Raw genomic sequence first — 18,347 nt, forward strand, 5'->3', positions numbered from 1 at the left:
TAGTGAACACATTTTCCTGTAAATTTTCTTGATTTTGAACGAAAAAACTGCTGTTGAAAATTCCGAAATCAATGACAGATCCTTCCCCCATAAATTGCTGGATGAAAAAAAAACATGCGAAATTCTTTAGTACTAGTAACCCTAAATTGCACTCAAATGCCACTCAGCACTCGATCCCTTTGATAGAAAAAAACTCATCTCAGCTGTCATTCTTTGTCATTGTTGAAAAATCGTCGTAGTGATTTGGAAGTCGGATCTGCAGGGTGCAAAAGCAATTTTCTCCTAATTAATTCCTTCGTTCTTGCGGGAATCTTAATTCATTTGATTCGCGAAAGCTTTTCTAACTAAGTGGAACAGTAATGGCTAGCCAAACCCAAGGAATTCAGCAGCTCCTGGCCGCGGAAAAACGGGCAGCCGAAAAAGTGGGCGAAGCACGAAAAAGTAAGTGGAATGATTTTTTTTCTCATCGGATGCAGAAGATGAAAAATCAATAACAAGAATGTCACTGCACCTTCACTGTTATCATCAGGAAAGAAACTCCATTAGATTAGGAATATTCTTGCAAGCTAATTCATGACTTTTTTGGATTTCAGGGAAACAACGTCGTCTAAAACAAGCTAAGGAGGAAGCCCAGGAGGAAATCGAACGATACAGACAGGAACGGGAGAGGCAATTTAAAGAGTTTGAAGCGAAGGTGAGCAGCTTTAGCTTTTCGAAGTTACTTTAAGTGAAGGTCAACGATGTGTCGATTTGATATCACAATGAAGGGGCTTAAATTAATTCAAATGCACAGGGCTTTGTTGAGAATGACAAAGAAATGTTTATCTGTGGCGAACAGTTTTGCATTCAGGATTTCATGTTCTAAGATGCTCTGCCTGAAGACTAATTTATATTTTTCAAACTCTTTAAAATATTGCTCGATCAATAATTACGTATGATTTCAAGCTTAATAGACCACTTCTCCCCTTTCGATGCCTTGCATATCCCATGGGTGGTAGCGATTAATGCATCGAAGCCAAACCTCGAATTTTCAAGAGCACAAATCTAGAGAACCTGACAATCGTCCGCTGAAAATTTGATCGATTGGTCATCATCAGCGAGTGACCAGTGAGTTAAATTTTCAGCACAAATGGAGTGCTTGAAAAAAAAACTAAAAGGTTCCTTTAAGAATGTTTTAAGATTTTTTTTTTTTTGAAATTTATTATGAAATTACGATTAGTAGGTTTGTATGTATTTTTCATTATTTTTTTTGCCTAAACTTGCTTCAGATAATAATACAAAGATTTATTCAGGAGTTCATTTAATGATTTTTATGAACTTCCTAAGGAATCCCTCCAAGAGCTGCGTTATAGAATTAAATAGCTCCGCCTGTTTTTTTTTTCTAAGAATAAAGACAGAAGGTACCTCAGAGGTTTCATTAGGAATTACTACAAAAATTCTTTCGAAAAATTTTCAAAATACCCTGGGCTTGGGATTATATTTTCCAGGGAGCGATGAATTTTGATAATTGATCGCTGTTGTTAGTAGTTTTGATTAGATGTTGGGTGAATTTCAAAGCAATGGCAACCTTTTTATTACAAAATTTAGATTTTATCTTCTGACCTAAAATTCTGGTTAAACTACTGTACTATGCAGTTGGGCTGCACTAGGCTATCACTCATCAAAATTACTTTCACTTCGGGAAAATATAATTTCAAACTGGCGAGAAGATTACGAACTGAGGGTGGGTTAGGAGCACAATTAGACCCTTGAATGTGCAATGTGGGGTAGTAATTGGGAATGCCATTGACGGTTTGTAATCTTCTACGAGGTTTTCGAAAACCAACAGGGCGCGTGCACCGGGTTGCGGATAGGAGCAAAGGGAGATCAATAGCATCTACCTAAAATAATAGAACAAAAAGCCGTTCGATGATTAGGTAATGTTTAGCGATCTTCTATGGTGTTCTAGTACTATAAAATTCTTCACTCACTGGGAATTTTGGCCTTGATAATAACAATAGTGATAAAAACATAAAATAATACCTAATACTTGATAAGTACAATGTAGCTTCAATATAGTAATAAATGAAATAAAATCAATTTTCTATACTTGACAAGGTTTTGAAGACAATCAATGAGTGAAAGAACTACCTATTAGAAAAGCCACATCAGCTAAGGCTATACATATACAAATGTTGGTCATAGGGTCATGGCGAGCATTCGGTATGTACGTCTATGATTGATTCTTATCTAATAGGGGCACTAGAAGACCACGCGGACAATTTCGAAACAAATTATTTTTATACATCGGTCTTACGATCCGAAAGGCTCAGCTATGCTGCAAAGTCATTTTAAAAGCTATTCATTACTACTGTTTAATTGTTTATAATTCTAACAAAACTACATAATTAACTCATTACTAATCACTGTTTCTATATTCTCTTTTTCTCTCCTTCTTATCTGTTGCATGATTATGAGCATCACTAATATAACGCATGAGCATGCACAATAAGAATAATTTCAGGATTGAAAGCAGTACATGGATACCTGGATAGAATAGCTTCGAAAAGGGCGCTCAAAATATAATATTTCTGATCAGGGAAGTATTATTATTAAGGGTATGTATGTTTTTCCATTATTAACACTTAGATCACACAAACAAATGAACTAATAATATCAAATATTTTTAAAATATTTTTATTTGAATCAGTATCGTCAATCAGTGCAAAAACAGATAAAGTTTGTAAAGTTATCACCATCGATTGAATTGCGCTCTGTATAGTAATGTTCAATCAGTATCAAAATCTCCTAAAGCGTCGCATTGTGCCATCAGCAGACCTCATATTGTTATTATTTTGTTGTTTATAAAATTTCTGGAAAGCGATCAGCATATTCTTTCTTACTTGTACAATGGCCGATCTATTTGGAATTTTAATAAGTCAAATCTAACTTCAAAACTCAAATTTAATTGCTCTCAGCACATTTACATTTTGCAGCATTAATCGCATTACTGTGTCAAGTCTTCTCCATTCCCTATACCCTACCCCAACCCTTCTTATCCTTTCCGATGGTGTTCAAGTGGTCCGCATAGACTATTACGGCCATTACCTATCCCTTCCCCCGGCTTTGGACTGACTTGCGCTCTCATTGCCCCACCAAACGCTGCAAAATGAAAATGAAAATGAAATTCTTTCGAAAAATTTTCAAAATTAACCTAAGAGCTCCAGGAATTTATCCAATGATGCGACTATCGTTTTCTCATAACTTCCTCCAAGATTTCCGTTTAGAACATCTTCAAGAATTCAACCAGTATTTTCTCCAGGGATTTTCTTGGATTTCGCACCAAATAGTTATTCAGGATTCTTTAACATTTCAATCAGAGATTTACTAAGAACACCTTCAGAAGCTATCATTCTGATTCAAATATCTGACACTCTATTTTATATGGGAAATGTTTCACTTGAAAGCTTTTAAAATTTGCCGTTCAAAATGAGGCGTGTTTTATAAGCAATTTCCATAGATATCTATTAAAATTTAGAATGCACAACTTGCTTAAACGTCTCTCTATTGGCTGGGTAAGCCGAAAATTTTTGATGATGCTTTACATGATATTTCCAGAATTCCTGAAGTGGCAGGATATAAGGAGCAAAAGGGAGTTAATAAAATAAAAAATATTAAAATGCCATACATTTGTATTATCCAAGGGTTTTCAAGTTGTGGAATCAAAATCTTTACCCACGAATCAAAAGTTAAGTTCAAGCTTGATGATTTGATTTATACGCTCTTAAATGAGTTTTAAATTATATATGTCTATAGAAATATGTTTTTAACTTTTATTTATTTATTTTGTCCTCGTCCTACAAGATCGTACAGACAACTAATAGACTAAAAAGACAGTATAACATTTGCTAATTTTAGTTACTTCCGACCGCTCCAGCCATACCATATCGTAGGTATAAACTTACAGCGACCAGAGAAAAAAATCATTTTGCCGTTTCTCTTACAAAATGGTCAAGTTTGGAAACCTAGGGCTCCTAGAACTCCGATTGATCCGAAATTTTCACGGCCACTAGAAAATAACTTGAAATTCGCGCAGTAAAAATCTCACACTATTTTGATCCTACACTTTGAAGTTATCACAAATGTCCCGTATTGAAAGAAATGTAAAAATTTTGGTTTTGATTTATTTTGAAACGTATGCATTTTACAGAAAAAATTGTGTCCATACTTGTTTCTCTTATAAATTGACACTTATATTGAGCTGTTCGGTAATCCAATCCGCATGGTTATTAAATTAATTAACTCATTACTCGTGTTAAAGATGGATAAATTATGGGTGAAATTATGAAAAAAATCCACGTGTTCGGCTGGGATTTGAACCCAGGACTCTTGTATGCTAGACGAGTGCTTTACCAACTAAGCTACCGAGCCACTTGGTGACCCAATAACTGAGTTGGTCCCAGCCGAGCACGTGGATTTGTTTCATAATTTCACCCATATTTTGTCCATCTTTACCAGACGTAATGAGTTAATTAATTTAATAACCATGCGGATTGGATTACCAAACAGCTCAATAAAAGTGTCAATTTATATTAGAGTATTACAGCCTCTCTGTAGTACCGTGACCTGCTCTAATTCCGTGTGTTGCCTAATACCGTGTATTTGGGAATTATGTGGATTTCTAGCATATTATATTATTTATTTTTCTAAATGATTGTCACAAACGTTAGCACATTAAGTAGTATTTAGCAAGCCATGACAAACTTGAACTAAAGTTGCACACACAAACAAGCAAAAATAATGTTAGGATGTAATCACCTGGTGCCAATACACGGTATTAGGGCACGGTTGCTTATATGTTCCAAATACCGTGTTTCAGTTATAATTTCAAAATGGCGAAGTGAAATATATATTTTATTTCCCGAATCAATAATGCAAACCTCAATACGTTCTTCGATACAAAAGTTTTTTTTTTTTGATGCGCTTCGTTCGTTCAATTGAGAGATGTTTCAAAATGTGACCCATCAGTCGGGGTCAGATGCACGGTATTTGGAACACTGGTATGTTTAACAACATCAACTGCAACTATGATTGAAATTTTCAAAATGGTTCAAATCATATTTTTTATGCAAAGTATATAAAACGGTCTACTATATAAAACTTGAATGATTTGAAAATAATCATACGTTATTTTTATCTGATCGATTGTAACTTGATTTTTTTTTAACCTCGCGGTAATAAAGCATGTCACGGTAGTCATGTCGTCACTTGAGTGAGAACGACACGTTGATAGCCTTCCCACATCTTTACTCTTCCGCAATACAGGTGTTGTGGAAGCGATATAGGTACGATAGGCAAACAGTTTCAACACTAAATAAATCGCACTCGCTCTCCCCGCGTGTGTAGGAACATGAGATGGCTGGATATGGGTTATGAAAGGGGTCCGCGTGGTCTGTAGGGATTTGAATTCTAAACTTGTAACCAACTAATTTATTGGGTCACCAAGTGGCTCGGTAGCTTAGTTGGTAAAGCGCTCGTCTAGCATACAAGAGTCCTGGGTTCAAATCCCAGCCGAGCACGTGGATTTTTTTCATAATTTCACCCATAATTTGTCCATCTTTACCACGCGTAATGAGTTAATTAATTGTTTCTCTTGTTAAATCAACCATTTTTGCCGAATGGTATATTGCTCTAAATCTTTTCGTTTCAAAAATAGTTCAAAATAAAAAAATAGCAATTAAATTTACCGTTTTAAGTTGGAAATCGTGATATTTCCACTATGTCGATAGTTGGTACAAAGAGTGTATGAGAGCCCAATTATGGCAATACTCTGGAGGCAGTTTGTTTACATGTTTTTATCAGTGAAATGAAAGAAGTAAAGTCGTTTTATGGGTGACTCTCACGACGGGACGGTTTGGTAAGGCATTATCTTCAGGTTTTGTGCTCAATTACTAGGATTTTTCAATCACACGTTCGAAAATGTTCGCAAGCGCCAGCTTTTGATTTCATGGTAGAGAGGGTTGCAATATTCGATTTTTGAGTTTTCGCTCTTTATTCCCCAACATTAGGCAGTGGAAATGAATGAATGAATTGTCTTTATTAACGAGACTTTCAGCCCTTGGCTGGTTCGTCTCTTAGGAAGTGGAAAGTAAAATGTGAGTTCATTAATGCTGTTTTGTACCATATTTTTAATATTCACTACATTTCGACTTCTTTTAGAAAATTCAGTTGCTCCCTTGAACCTTTTGCGATAAATTGATTTATTGTCTATATTACACAAAATTTCAGGAACATTTGATGAGCAATAACTTTATTATTTATTAGCAATGCATTATCATTCACTCTGGACTGCATTTGAGTTCATTTCGGGCAAATATCCGATAGTCCATAATTGGTACACTATTATATCGAATATTAGGAACACTATTGCCATAATTGGTACAAAGACATCGCTTTTTACAACCAATTTTTAGTAGCTTTAAGTACATTTAGTACATTTAGTACATTATTCAACTGTTTCGCAAGGCTTTAAACTAGTAATTAACATCAACAAGTTGCTTACGTTTTAGAAACGCGAGTCAAATCTGATTTTTATCCATTCGGTTGACCTATTGCATCCATAATTGGTACACCTACCCTACATAAAATAAATTTCGTATTCCACTTTATAAATTAGCATGAATTTTTTTTTTCAAATATGAATGGTTGAAAACTTCATGAGAAATTTTATCGAAAACGATTTTAATCTTCATCCATTTCCATTGTGGTTTGTTTGCGAATTCATCAAAAACTGTTTCTACACTTCTAGTTATATTTGGATGCAGCTCCCGGTAGGGTTCTTTTGTCGACGTCCCCTCTCGTCGCAGTCAGTTTTCTATGAGTGATTTGGTAGGATTACATTTAGCCATTCCGAAACTGTCCACGACAGTTCTTTACAAGCGCCTGTTGCGAAAGCCGAAGAACTTTTAATTTTTTGTAGGGTAGGTGTGCCAGTTTTGGCCACCCTAAGGAAAAATATTGTTTATACATAAATCAAAAGACCTTTGGTTACTGTCAATACATCAAACGAAAGCTTTCAATTCATGCTCAGCAGGGAAAATATAAAAAAATAATCAGAAACTTTGTTTTTGTATTAAAAATGGTGGTGGCGAATACTGGACCTCTTGCACCAGTATTCGCCACGATTTTAATTTCGGTTCCTGAATTCGCCACTTACGTTGATTTCTTATGGAGGGTGGCGAATCAGGAACAGGTGGCGAAAAATAGGTACAAAGGAGTAAAAAGTTTAAGGAAAATGATTTTTTTCTATTATTTTCTGAGAAAATTTTGCGGTTTCCAAGAATGTTTCCGTATCATCTTAAAGCAATTTAGCGAACACTAAACAATTGGTAACCATATATGTCGTAAAATGGTATATAATCCGGGGTGGCGAATAACTGGTACATGGCGAATACCGGTACACCTTCCCTATAACTTTATTAACGAGATATTTAGCCCTGGGCTAGTTTAGTCGGGATCAACGGCTTTACTTCCCTTCCGAAGGAAGACGTCACTATAACCTTTTTGTCGTAAATGACTATCTCGGGAATATGATTCCATCCCAGCTCTTCAGTGTGAGGGACCCGAAGAACTCCTGCATGCCATTCGAACGCAATCTTCATACCCAATAAACCTTCTCCACAATCTGTAATGTGGAAAACATTTGAAAATTGCCTCTTCAATCGAATAATGGACTCAAATTTGGCATTAAATATTTTGAATCAATACGTTTCCCAGTTATATGATACTTTTATTCCTCTTCGCAGACATAAACCTAAGAGATGTAACCCGTGGTTCAATAATGCGATTTCGTTGGCTATGATAGAGCGTGATATTGCTTATCGGTCTTGGGTCAGAAGTAAAAATCATCTTGATCATGAACAATATAAGAGAATTCGAAACCATGTTACGAACATGATTAAGGAAGCAAAATGCAATTATGTTACTAATGTTGTGGATTCTCATATCACCAAAAAAAATCTTTGGAAACAACTTAAGGATATCAATGTCACTACTGATACTTGTGCAATTCCGTTAGAAAATACCTGTGATGAGATTAATGAATATTTTTGCTCAAATTTCAATGTAGATCAAAATTTACCACCACTCGCAGTACCTAATGAACATGGCTTCAAATTTACATTAACTGACGAATATTCTGTTTCAAACGCAATCAATGCTATAAAATCTAATGCGTTGGGATTAGATGGAATTCCTCTTAAATTTGTTAAACTAATCTTACCTTTCATTATTACTCCTATAACTCATGTGTTTAACACTATTATCAAAAGTTGTAAATTTCCTACTGTTTGGAAGCTTTCAAAAGTAATTCCTATAAGAAAAAAACCAAGGAAGAGTGATATACATAACTTAAGACCGATAAGTATATTGTGCGCTTTATCAAAAGCACTAGAAAAAATTTTGAAAAATCAAATTCAGGAATTTCTTACCGATTTTAGCCTTTTACACCCACTGCAATCTGGTTTCAGATCAGGACACAATACTTCTAGTGCTCTTTTGAAAGTACATGACGATATTCACAAAACTATTGATCAGAGGGGAAAAGCGCTTCTACTTCTCATTGATTTTTCGAAAGCTTTCGATAGGGTTTCACATTATCATTTATTAAGAAAGCTTTCAACTCAATTTTACTTCTCCAGAGATGCTGTGAACCTTATACGCTCGTATCTAACCGACCGTTTTCAGATAGTTGATGTGGATGGAAAAATGTCTAGAAAAGCTGGCATAACGTCTGGAGTCCCCCAAGGATCAGTTTTAGGTCCACTCTTGTTTTCATTGTTTATCAATGATTTACCTTCTATCTTGAGATATTGTAGCATACATATGTTTGCTGATGATGTTCAAATCTATATTTGCTCTACCAATCTTTCTGAATCAGAATTAGCGCGTCTAATTAACTATGATCTTTCAAATATTATGGCTTGGTCGATTCTTAATCTTCTCCCTATAAATTCATCGAAAACAAAAATAATGTTTATTTCACGGTCACGCAGCGCACCTAGCATTTTACCTGAAATTAGAATTGGCAATGACATAATTAGCTATGTTAATAAAGCATCCAGCCTCGGTATTATTTTCCAAAACGACCTTGAGTGGGACTCACACATTGATTCCCAGTGTGGAAAAATTTTTGGAGGTTTGAGACACTTGAAACAAACAGGAAGCATGTTACCAACTCATGTCAAGCTTCGACTCTTTAAGGCCTTACTTTTACCTCATTTTACATACGGTCTCGAGTTAATTCTCAATGCCTCAGCAAGAGCTATCGACAGATTACGGATAGCTTTAAACTGTTGCGTTCGTTGAGTCTTCAATCTATCGTTCTACTCCAGAGTCACACACCTGCAACCAGAGTTACTCGGATGCAGTTTTTATGAATTCTTCAAAATCAGAACAGTTATAGCTATTTTCAAAATAATTACCACTAAAACGCCACGTTTCTTATCAGACAAATTTCAACCATTTCAAAGTATTCGAGTAAATAATTTTGTAATACCGCAATATAACACCTCACATTATGGAGCATCGTTTTTCGTTCGTGGTATTGTATACTGGAATCAGCTATCGTCCGAAACAAAATCATGTTCTAATGTATCAGAGTTCCGTAGGCAAAGCACACAACACTTTTCAGGAAGGAATTAAAGTTAATGTTTAAGAATAGATGTAGTATAACCATAATGTTAATAACATAATAATTTGAAAATTGAATTCCGATTGCTAAATTTTAAAAGGATTGTCCTTACTTAGCAAGTATTTGTAATAAATAAAAAATAAACTAGGCAGGAAAAAAATTTGTTCCCCGCTATTAGTAGGTCGTCGACATACAGCATGTCCACGCTATGACGTCGAAGGTAACTTATATATTCGCTACTAATCGGGCCTTATTACGAATAGTTCGATCGTCTTGCATTACGTGGAATACCCATTTGGTTTTTAGGATCTTCACGCCACGCGAGCAAAATGTCAGTATAGAAGTTGCTCTGTAACCGGTAAACAAGTTCAACAACTTACCGGGGAGCCTGCGCTGCCTGCTCGCCCCTGACATGGGGAACAGACGCTGTTGTGAGCCGCTCCTAACATGGAGTACAGACGCTCCAGGTTTGCTGAAGCAAACCCCCCTTCCCTGTCAGCATACGACCAAAGTTCAAAAGGTTTGGACCAAGTAACTAGCGCTAGAGCAATAATTCCAGGAATTTATGTGATCATTGCTCTCAAATCTCTTTAGGGATTCCGTCCGATATTTTTGCAGAATTCCTGCAGAAATTAAATTGATTATTGTTTTCATTTATCTTACCGATTTATTTAGGAAATTTGCCTTAAGAAAACTCACGAAGAATTCCTTGAGGAATTCCAGGAGGAATCTTGAAATCTGGAGTAATCTGTTAACGATGAATTCCTGGTTGAAATCTTAAAAAGATCCTGAACGACAATTTACGTTAGCAATTCATCTTGAGTCCTTCTAAACTTTCTCAATGATTTAAATGTTTTTAGAGACCCTACCAGGAGTTTAATAAGAGATTACTTTATGATTTCCTTTAAACACCCCTTTTTTAGGAATACTCTTAACAATTGAGAAAATTCTTCTACAATTCTATGGATGATTTCTTGAACAATCTCTGAATCAATTATTTTAGGATTTGCAAAAGATGTTCAGCACAATCTTGAAAAAAAATCAGAATACATATCTGGATTAATTTCTGGGCATATTATTAGAAAAACTTTACTATTATTATCTTTATTATCGAGACTTTCAACCTTTGGCTGATTTGGCTTTGGGAGAGAAACTTTAGTTTTAAATCTTAAAAACAACATGATCGAGTATTGTGGAGGAAATCCGTAGAATATACACTGGGAAGAATCCCTGGAAGGTTTTCAGGAAAAATTAAACACTAAATTTCGCGCATTTCGATTTCTGACGAAATTCTTGGAGTAATGTATCCTTAAATAAATTATTGGTTGAATTCTTAAAGGAGTACTAAGTCACAAAATTTGATGGGATTTCTAGGAAAATCAATGAAAGAATCGCTAGATAAGTTCCGGAGGGAACCCTGTTCGATCTCTCCCAAGTTCCTGATTCGTTTTTTGTTTGGTGTTTTTTCAGACAGAGATTCTTATTTTTTGGATACGCCTATTACAAGATTCTTATTTTATAAATAATCAATCGCTACCAATCCTGCACTTTTAAATTTAAATTTTTCAATTGAGACAAACTCTAAGTCTGTCTTCTGTCATTTTGCCGTGGACGATTTTCAGTTGATAATTGTTCATGTCTGAGATTCCATGCACAACGTTAAATTGACAATTATTATCCGATCGAAATTGAAACATTCCATGTTTCATTACTGACTGTGTAAAACTACAAATCCAAGTCGAAATATTACCATACTAGTAATTTCATTATCATTGAGTATCTTTTTTTTTCAATTTCAGCACATGGGCAGTCGTGAGGGTGTCGCCGCTAAAATTGACGCTGACACTGTGTTGAAGATTGAGGAAATGAACCGTTCCATCTCCACCAACAAAGCGGCTCTAATTAACGAGATTTTGAAGCTGGTCTACGACATCAAACCGCAATTGCACAAAAATTACCAATTCATGATCAAAAAGTAAACTTCTGGCAGCGGTGAGCTAACAGTACTTTGAAGCGAGTATAAATCCGAAGAAATTGCAATCTTTGCTGGCCAACACATACACAATATTAGAAGATGAGGAAATGCAAACCGTTTAGTCCATACCCAGCTTACGTAAAAGTTTTGTTTTAAAATTAAAGTGGTGTAAATAATTATTTCCAGATCCCAACTAAATGTGTACACTCGAAGGAATTTTATGCATGGTAGTAGCAGTAGCAAGTTTGTTTTTTTTTTCGTTATTATATCGTGTAATTTAGAATATTCTCCACTAAGTATTACCCAAATAAGAAACCTTTGCAAGCTGTTGGTCAACTCAATTCACTTCTAATTTCTTGAAATTAGTATTCTTAAGCATGGTTGTAGCTTTCGTTCACGAACTATTTGTCACAGGAAGAAAAAGACATGACAATATCGCCCGTTATTATCTACTAAAATATTGCTCTCAGAAAATTGAAAAGTTAGATCCTTATTGGTGTGTGATAAATTACTAATGAAATCGCCGAATTGAATGAGTGAATCTCTTCATCACATGTTTAGGAAACCCGACAGCTGCTTCTCCACTTCATATTGTTGTTAACTATTTGCTGAGTGACTCAATAATTCGTAATGATAGTCATTCGTACCATACGAACGTTTATCAACAATATAACCAATCGATAACAGAATGTCGGAAATCACAGCCATGTTAAGTACAGACAATTATAATCTATCGGAGAATTATATCGTTAACGGATATGTGCGTTGTTTTTTTTTTTGCTGAATTAATATCACAGCCCTCAATATGTTACGTAATAAATAGGCACAGTGAGAGTTCACGGCCAAATTCTCAAAATTTCAATAGGTACAGTCGCCCCACGCATTCTGCGAAGACTCCGCAGATCGTCCTCAATTTGATCGACCCATCTTGCCCGCTACGCACCATGTCGACTTGAGCCAGTCGGATTGTTTTCGAGAACTATTTTCACCGGATTGTTATCCGAAATTTTGGAGACATGTCCGGCCTTCCGCAACCTCCTTTCTTGCGAAGTGGACTCCCAGCTGCCAGTGCTGGAATACCGTGAACAGAGTCTGTTCATGCACTACAGAAAAATACTACCGCAACGGTGGTTTCTTTTGTGCGATTGCGTTTTTGCCTTCTTTGCTCACGATCGCCCGAACACGTATACTGTAGAGGGCATCGCATCATTTTATTTTGACATGCACTCACGCATCCGATTCCCTGTGATATTTCTACATTAACACCATATGTCGATCAATTTTCTCAATACTGTCGTACATTAATTTGTAATCTATCTATTATAATCATAATTAATCCAATTATTTACAAAAATATGATCACTTTCGTTTACACCCGTAACTTATGGACGTCATTTTTGAATGACCCCTAGAGATACTATTTAAAATACTAGAGTGATAAAATCCTCAAAAGATATCATCGTGTAGCTTGAATATTTACTTATATAAAATAGGTACCTACATAAAATTGCGACCAACTAATCAACATTCATCCAATAATTGAACGGAATTGCGACAAATCCTTTAAGTAAGGTAAGAAAGCCTTGTTTTTCAGAAAAAAATAAATAAATGAAAATCATTTTGAATCCATCAATTCAATTTATGTGTAAAATTATCAAAAAATGATGTAGTCCGTGCTTTTACACTTGTTCAAAAACTCACACAAAAAATGTTCCAGAACCTAGTTATCTAGTTATCTCTCCTCATACGGATTAGTAGAATCTTAACTAGGTCAACCCAAACTTTTGAAGCGCGGAGTGAATCTCAGACATGTTGTAATCTGAAACTTATTAGCGTACAATTATGTCAACATTTTTGTAAAATCAATTCAGTTGCTTTGAAATATGCTGATTCAATTTCACATGTTAGAAACAATACCTAATTTTACAGCTTATAACTTACGTTCGCTTTTTACTGTTATAAAATTCTCTAAAAAAGCTTAAAACTTTAAATTCTTCAAAAATTCCACCCTGTAAAAATGCTGTACAGGAACTTCAAAAAAGAAAATCAGCCTGAAATTCACCTTAAATTGTGTTATAGGCTCATGATTTTCTGTGAGAATTATGTTTCGTACTCTATCATAATAATCCTGCAGGTGTAGAGGATTATTTGAGTACCATGCCCTAGATTTCGCAAGAATCCTACTCAACTTTATGGGAGGTGTACCAGTTTTGGCCACCCTAAGGAAACATATTGTTTATACATAAATCAAACGACCTTTGGTTACTGTCAATACATTAAACGAAAGCTGTCAATTCATCCTCAGCAGGGAAAATAGAAAAACTAATCAGAAACTTTGTTTTCGTATTAAAAATGGGGGCGGCGAATCACTTGCACCAGTATTCGTCACGATTTTAATTTCGGTTCCTGAATTCGCCACCTACGTTGATTTCTTATGGAGGATGGCGAATCAGGAACACCATGGCGAACAATAGGTGCAAAGGAGCAAAAATTTTAAGAAAAGTGATTTTTCTTCTATTATTTTCTGAGAAAATTTTGCGGTTTCCAAGTCGAACCGCATGCAGAGCAAGACTCAAGCTAGGATGGTGGTTACCTACATACATACAAATTTTGCGGTTTCCAAGAATGTTTCCGTATCATCTTAAAGCAATTTAGCGAACACTAAACAATTGGCAACCATATATGTCGTAAAACTGTATATAATCCGGGGTGGCGAATAACTGGCACATGGCGAATACCGGTACACCTTCCCTATATGAAAATCTGGCCAAAGTTTTCGGAAGTCTTATTTTCTATTTTTTTCTAATTCTAATCTTGTTTATCATTCTAAAGACTTGTTTTTGGATTGTTTGGATTTTTTTTTTTTGCAGTTTGCTTTGAAAATTTATTTGAATGATTTTTAAAGACCTATTTTTTATGTTGTGACTAAACTGCCCATAAATGCATGTCAGTCCCATGTTTGCTGGATTTCCTATTCACATGGGACAATTATGCGTTTATGGGCAGTAAAGATGCAATCTTATATAATTTGTCTCTCCAATTTTGGGTAATTTTGGCGCCCCCTAAAGGCTGGCGCCCTTGGCAGATGCCAACCTGGCCAACCGCACGCTACGGCTCTGCGTACACGAATTCTTCGACAACCTCGATTTCACTACCGTCAATATGAACTCGAGGGGGGCGTGCCGTGTCCTCTTTTAAGCCCCTCACTATCATGTACTTTGTCTTCGACACATTGATGTTTAGTCCGATTCGCCTAGCGTTGCGTGCTACAATATCAATGTCGTTGGCGAAACCAAGTTGCTGAACGGAATTTCTATAGATCGTGCCACTAGTCGTCCGCTCTTCTTATCATCTTGAGTTTCTTCGAATCTTGCAGAGGGTTACGGCAAGGAGTTGGCCTTTCGTGTTTACCATTCAACATTGCGTTAGAAAGGATTATCATCAAAATCCTATAAAGATTATCATCAGAATTCTCTCGGAACTCTCAGAATTCTCATTAGAATCTTCTCACTGCTATCATCAGAATCTTCTAGGGAATCTCGACAAAATCCTATCAGGATTCTTTTCAGAATTCTGTCAGCATTCTCATCAGAATCCAGTCAGTATAATCACCAGAATCTTGTCAAGATTATATCAGATTCATATCAGAATTTTCATCAGAATCTTCTCAGGTCTCTATTGAGAGCTCTCTTAGGAATCTCGTCAGAATTCTCTCAGGATTATCGTCAGTATCCTCTCAGGATTCACATCAGAATCCACTAAGGAATATTTTTCAGAATCCTCTAATGATTCTCATCAGAACCCTCATCATCAACATCCTCTCAAGATTGTCATCGACCTAAGGGGATTCTTAGGATTGTCTTCAGAATCCTCTCAGGATTTTTAATCATAATCCTCACAGGATTCTCATCAAAATCCACTCAAGATTCTCATCAGAATCCTCTCAGGATTCTCATCAAAACCCTCATACAATCTCATCAGAATACTCTATGGATTTCCAGCAGTATCCTCGCATCAGATGCTCTTGTTATTCTCGGAATTTTCATTAGAATCTTCTCAGGATTCTCATCAAAAAAATTTCATGATTCTCTTCAGAATCCTCTCAGAATTCTGTCAGGATTCTTATCAGAATTCTGTCAGGAATGTCATCAAAATCCTCTCAAAATTTCTCATCAGAATACTCTCAGGATTTTTATCAAAATCAACAGAACTCTCTTAGGAATCTCGTCAGAATCCTCTCAGGATTCTCGTCAGAATCCACTCAGGATTCTCGTCAGAATCCTCTCAGGAATCTTGTCAGAATCCTCCAGGATTATCATCAAAATCCTCTAAGGGTTATTTTTCAGAATCCTCTCAGGAATCTTTTCAGAATCCTCCAATGGTTCTCCTCAAAATCCTCCTCAGAATTCTCTCAGGATTTTGGTTCAGAACTTCACTGTACCATTGTAAATATTTTTAACAAGCCAGCCAGATTTTTTTATTGGAAGCATCTCAACTGCCTTATTTTCTGCTTGCAAAGATCCTTTTCAGAAAATTATTTTCGGACTCTTAGAAACATGTTTAGTAATCTATTGACAAGATTCTTGGCAAATTCAGTGGACACCAGATGATTTTACTAGAAGTATTGCAATATCTATTTGTACACACGTATGAGAATTTGTAGAGTTATCTGCATAACTCTCTTTTTTTATTTCTTTTTTAGTATCATTCTAAGCATTACATTCATTTCTTATATCTATGTGTTCTGTGTTATTAGAATTAAACCTTTCAATTGCTCTAAGAATAAAACCTTTCAATTTTTTCTTAATACAAATTAAAAGTTTATTTTATTCCTATAATACGCTATCCCGCCGGGGCCTTCCTTAGCCGAGTGGTTCTTCTTCTTCTTCTTTCTGGCGTTACGTCCCCACTGGGACAGAGCCTGCTTCTCAGCTTAGTGTTCTTATGAGCACTTCCACAGTTATTCACTGAGAGCTTACTATGCCGATTGACCATTTTTGCATGTGTATATCGTGTGGCAGGTACGAAGATACTCTATGCCCTGGGAAGTCGAGAAAATTTCCAACCCGAAAAGATTCTCGACCGGTGGGATTCGAACCCACGACCCTCAGCTTGGTCTTGCTGAATAGCTGCGCGTTTACCGCTACGGCTATCTGGGCCGAGTGGTTAGAGTCCGCGGCTACAAAGCAAAGCCATGCTGAAGCCAAGCTCTCAGTTAATAACTGTGGAAGTGCTCATAAGAATACTACGCTGAGAAGCAGGCTCTGTCCCAGTGAGGACGTTAAATGCCAAGAAGAAAAAGAAGACCCTATCCCGCCTTTTAGACGGGGTACACTTTGGAATGTTGTGTATTTTTTCGTAGCTCGGAAACCAAAATAATTTTATTTTTGGCTTAAACTTTGACCCATGACACGCATATAAGAAAAGTTTTTTTATGACTTTTGAAACTTTTTTTTTTTGTTCTTTTGAAAATTGTATTCTTATATAACCTACAAATGCCAGGGGTTCATTCAACGTGTAATATAAAAAAATCGTACCTTTTATATTTTTCTACTATCAACCTATCACAGAAGAAGAGCTTGGTGGTATTAAAATTATTTCAAACCTGTTTTTCCGTTTATTGCACGGAAAATAAAAATATTTCCAGAGAATATTGAGTACCGTGAAAACTTAAATTTTTATTATTGCCAAAAATCATTAACTAGAAGAGGCTTCAAGAAAAAAATGAAAAAGGATAGGAATGTTCAAAAATAAAAACATAAGGTACCCCGGGGCAAGTGAGAATCCGGGGTAAGTGGGGCGTTTCGTCATAGCTCATCTAGGAAAAGTTTTTCATGGGGGTATTCTTCTAGAAAGTTGAAGATACAATGACAAGGAATGTATTTAGTACTAAACATATTGTTATTGTTATTACCATGTGGTTCATGTAACAGTTGTCAGTTCAGGGCCATTTTCAACTTGCATTATAAATTGTGACACGTTTCACGTCTTGCATTGACTCGCAAAAAATAAATGTGTTTTAAATCGAATTTCCATCAGTAAGCTATAATTTTAAGTATTATTACAAGCTGCTAACGATAAACCAGTATTTTGTTTTCATTTCATATGAAATTTTCGATGGTCTATCTTACCCCAAAATATATTTGTAACTGGGGTAAGTGGGACCTATCAAAACAAAAACCAGAATCAAAACTTTTCGTACACGTTTCATACATTTTCCTAGAGAGTAGCACTAAAACATTCAAACAAATGATTTGTATAAAAAAAAAGATCAACCTCAAATTACGTAATTGCATAAGAGGGAGAAGAAAAGTGTTATTATTCTTTATTTTTGAATTTATTTTTTATTTTTGTAATACGACTTCAAAATTGAACAAACACACAGCTGAAATTTGAAATGCATCATGATAACGATTACTTTTCTATTTTGTCTGAACTTTATTTGTTATTTCTACCAAATTAAGTAGTGATGGAAAACAATTCCATCCCATAAGGTGGTTTTCTGCAATGCATATAAATAATAACAAAACATATTTATAATTTCGTCAATTGTTGATTGTTAATGTGCAACATTTTAATTAACAACTTATAAATGATATATTTTGAACATGTTTAATTCCTCTTTACGCTTTTATTGAGGAATTTTCAGTTAATATTAAATGTGAGGTAACATACTATTAAATAAAGGGTTTCTTCCTAAAA

At 35.5% G+C, this 18,347-nt stretch overlaps 1 protein-coding gene across 1 annotated transcript; it reads left to right on the plus strand.

Annotated features, from left to right (window-relative positions):
* Positions 1–204: 204 nt before the first annotated feature.
* On the plus strand, positions 205–12,404 carry LOC5568880 (V-type proton ATPase subunit G). The gene is made up of 3 exons (XM_001652555.2): positions 205–441; positions 594–694; positions 11,470–12,404. The coding sequence occupies exons 1-3, from the start codon at positions 360–362 to the stop codon at positions 11,647–11,649; spliced, it is 363 nt and encodes a 120-aa protein (XP_001652605.1). The 5' UTR covers positions 205–359; the 3' UTR covers positions 11,650–12,404.
* Positions 12,405–18,347: the final 5,943 nt, after the last annotated feature.

Source organism: Aedes aegypti, chromosome 2 (genome assembly GCF_002204515.2).
Source record: "Aedes aegypti strain LVP_AGWG chromosome 2, AaegL5.0 Primary Assembly, whole genome shotgun sequence".
In the NCBI taxonomy this organism is placed as follows: domain Eukaryota; kingdom Metazoa; phylum Arthropoda; class Insecta; order Diptera; family Culicidae; genus Aedes; species Aedes aegypti.

Coding starts and splice junctions, on each gene's coding strand:
- LOC5568880 (XM_001652555.2), top strand. CDS start 360: ATGGCTAGCCAAACCCAAGGAATTCAGCAGCTCCTGGCCGCGGAAAAA. Junction 442..593: donor AGTGGGCGAAGCACGAAAAA/GTAAGTGGAATG, acceptor TTTGGATTTCAG/GGAAACAACGTCGTCTAAAA. Junction 695..11,469: donor TTAAAGAGTTTGAAGCGAAG/GTGAGCAGCTTT, acceptor TTTCAATTTCAG/CACATGGGCAGTCGTGAGGG.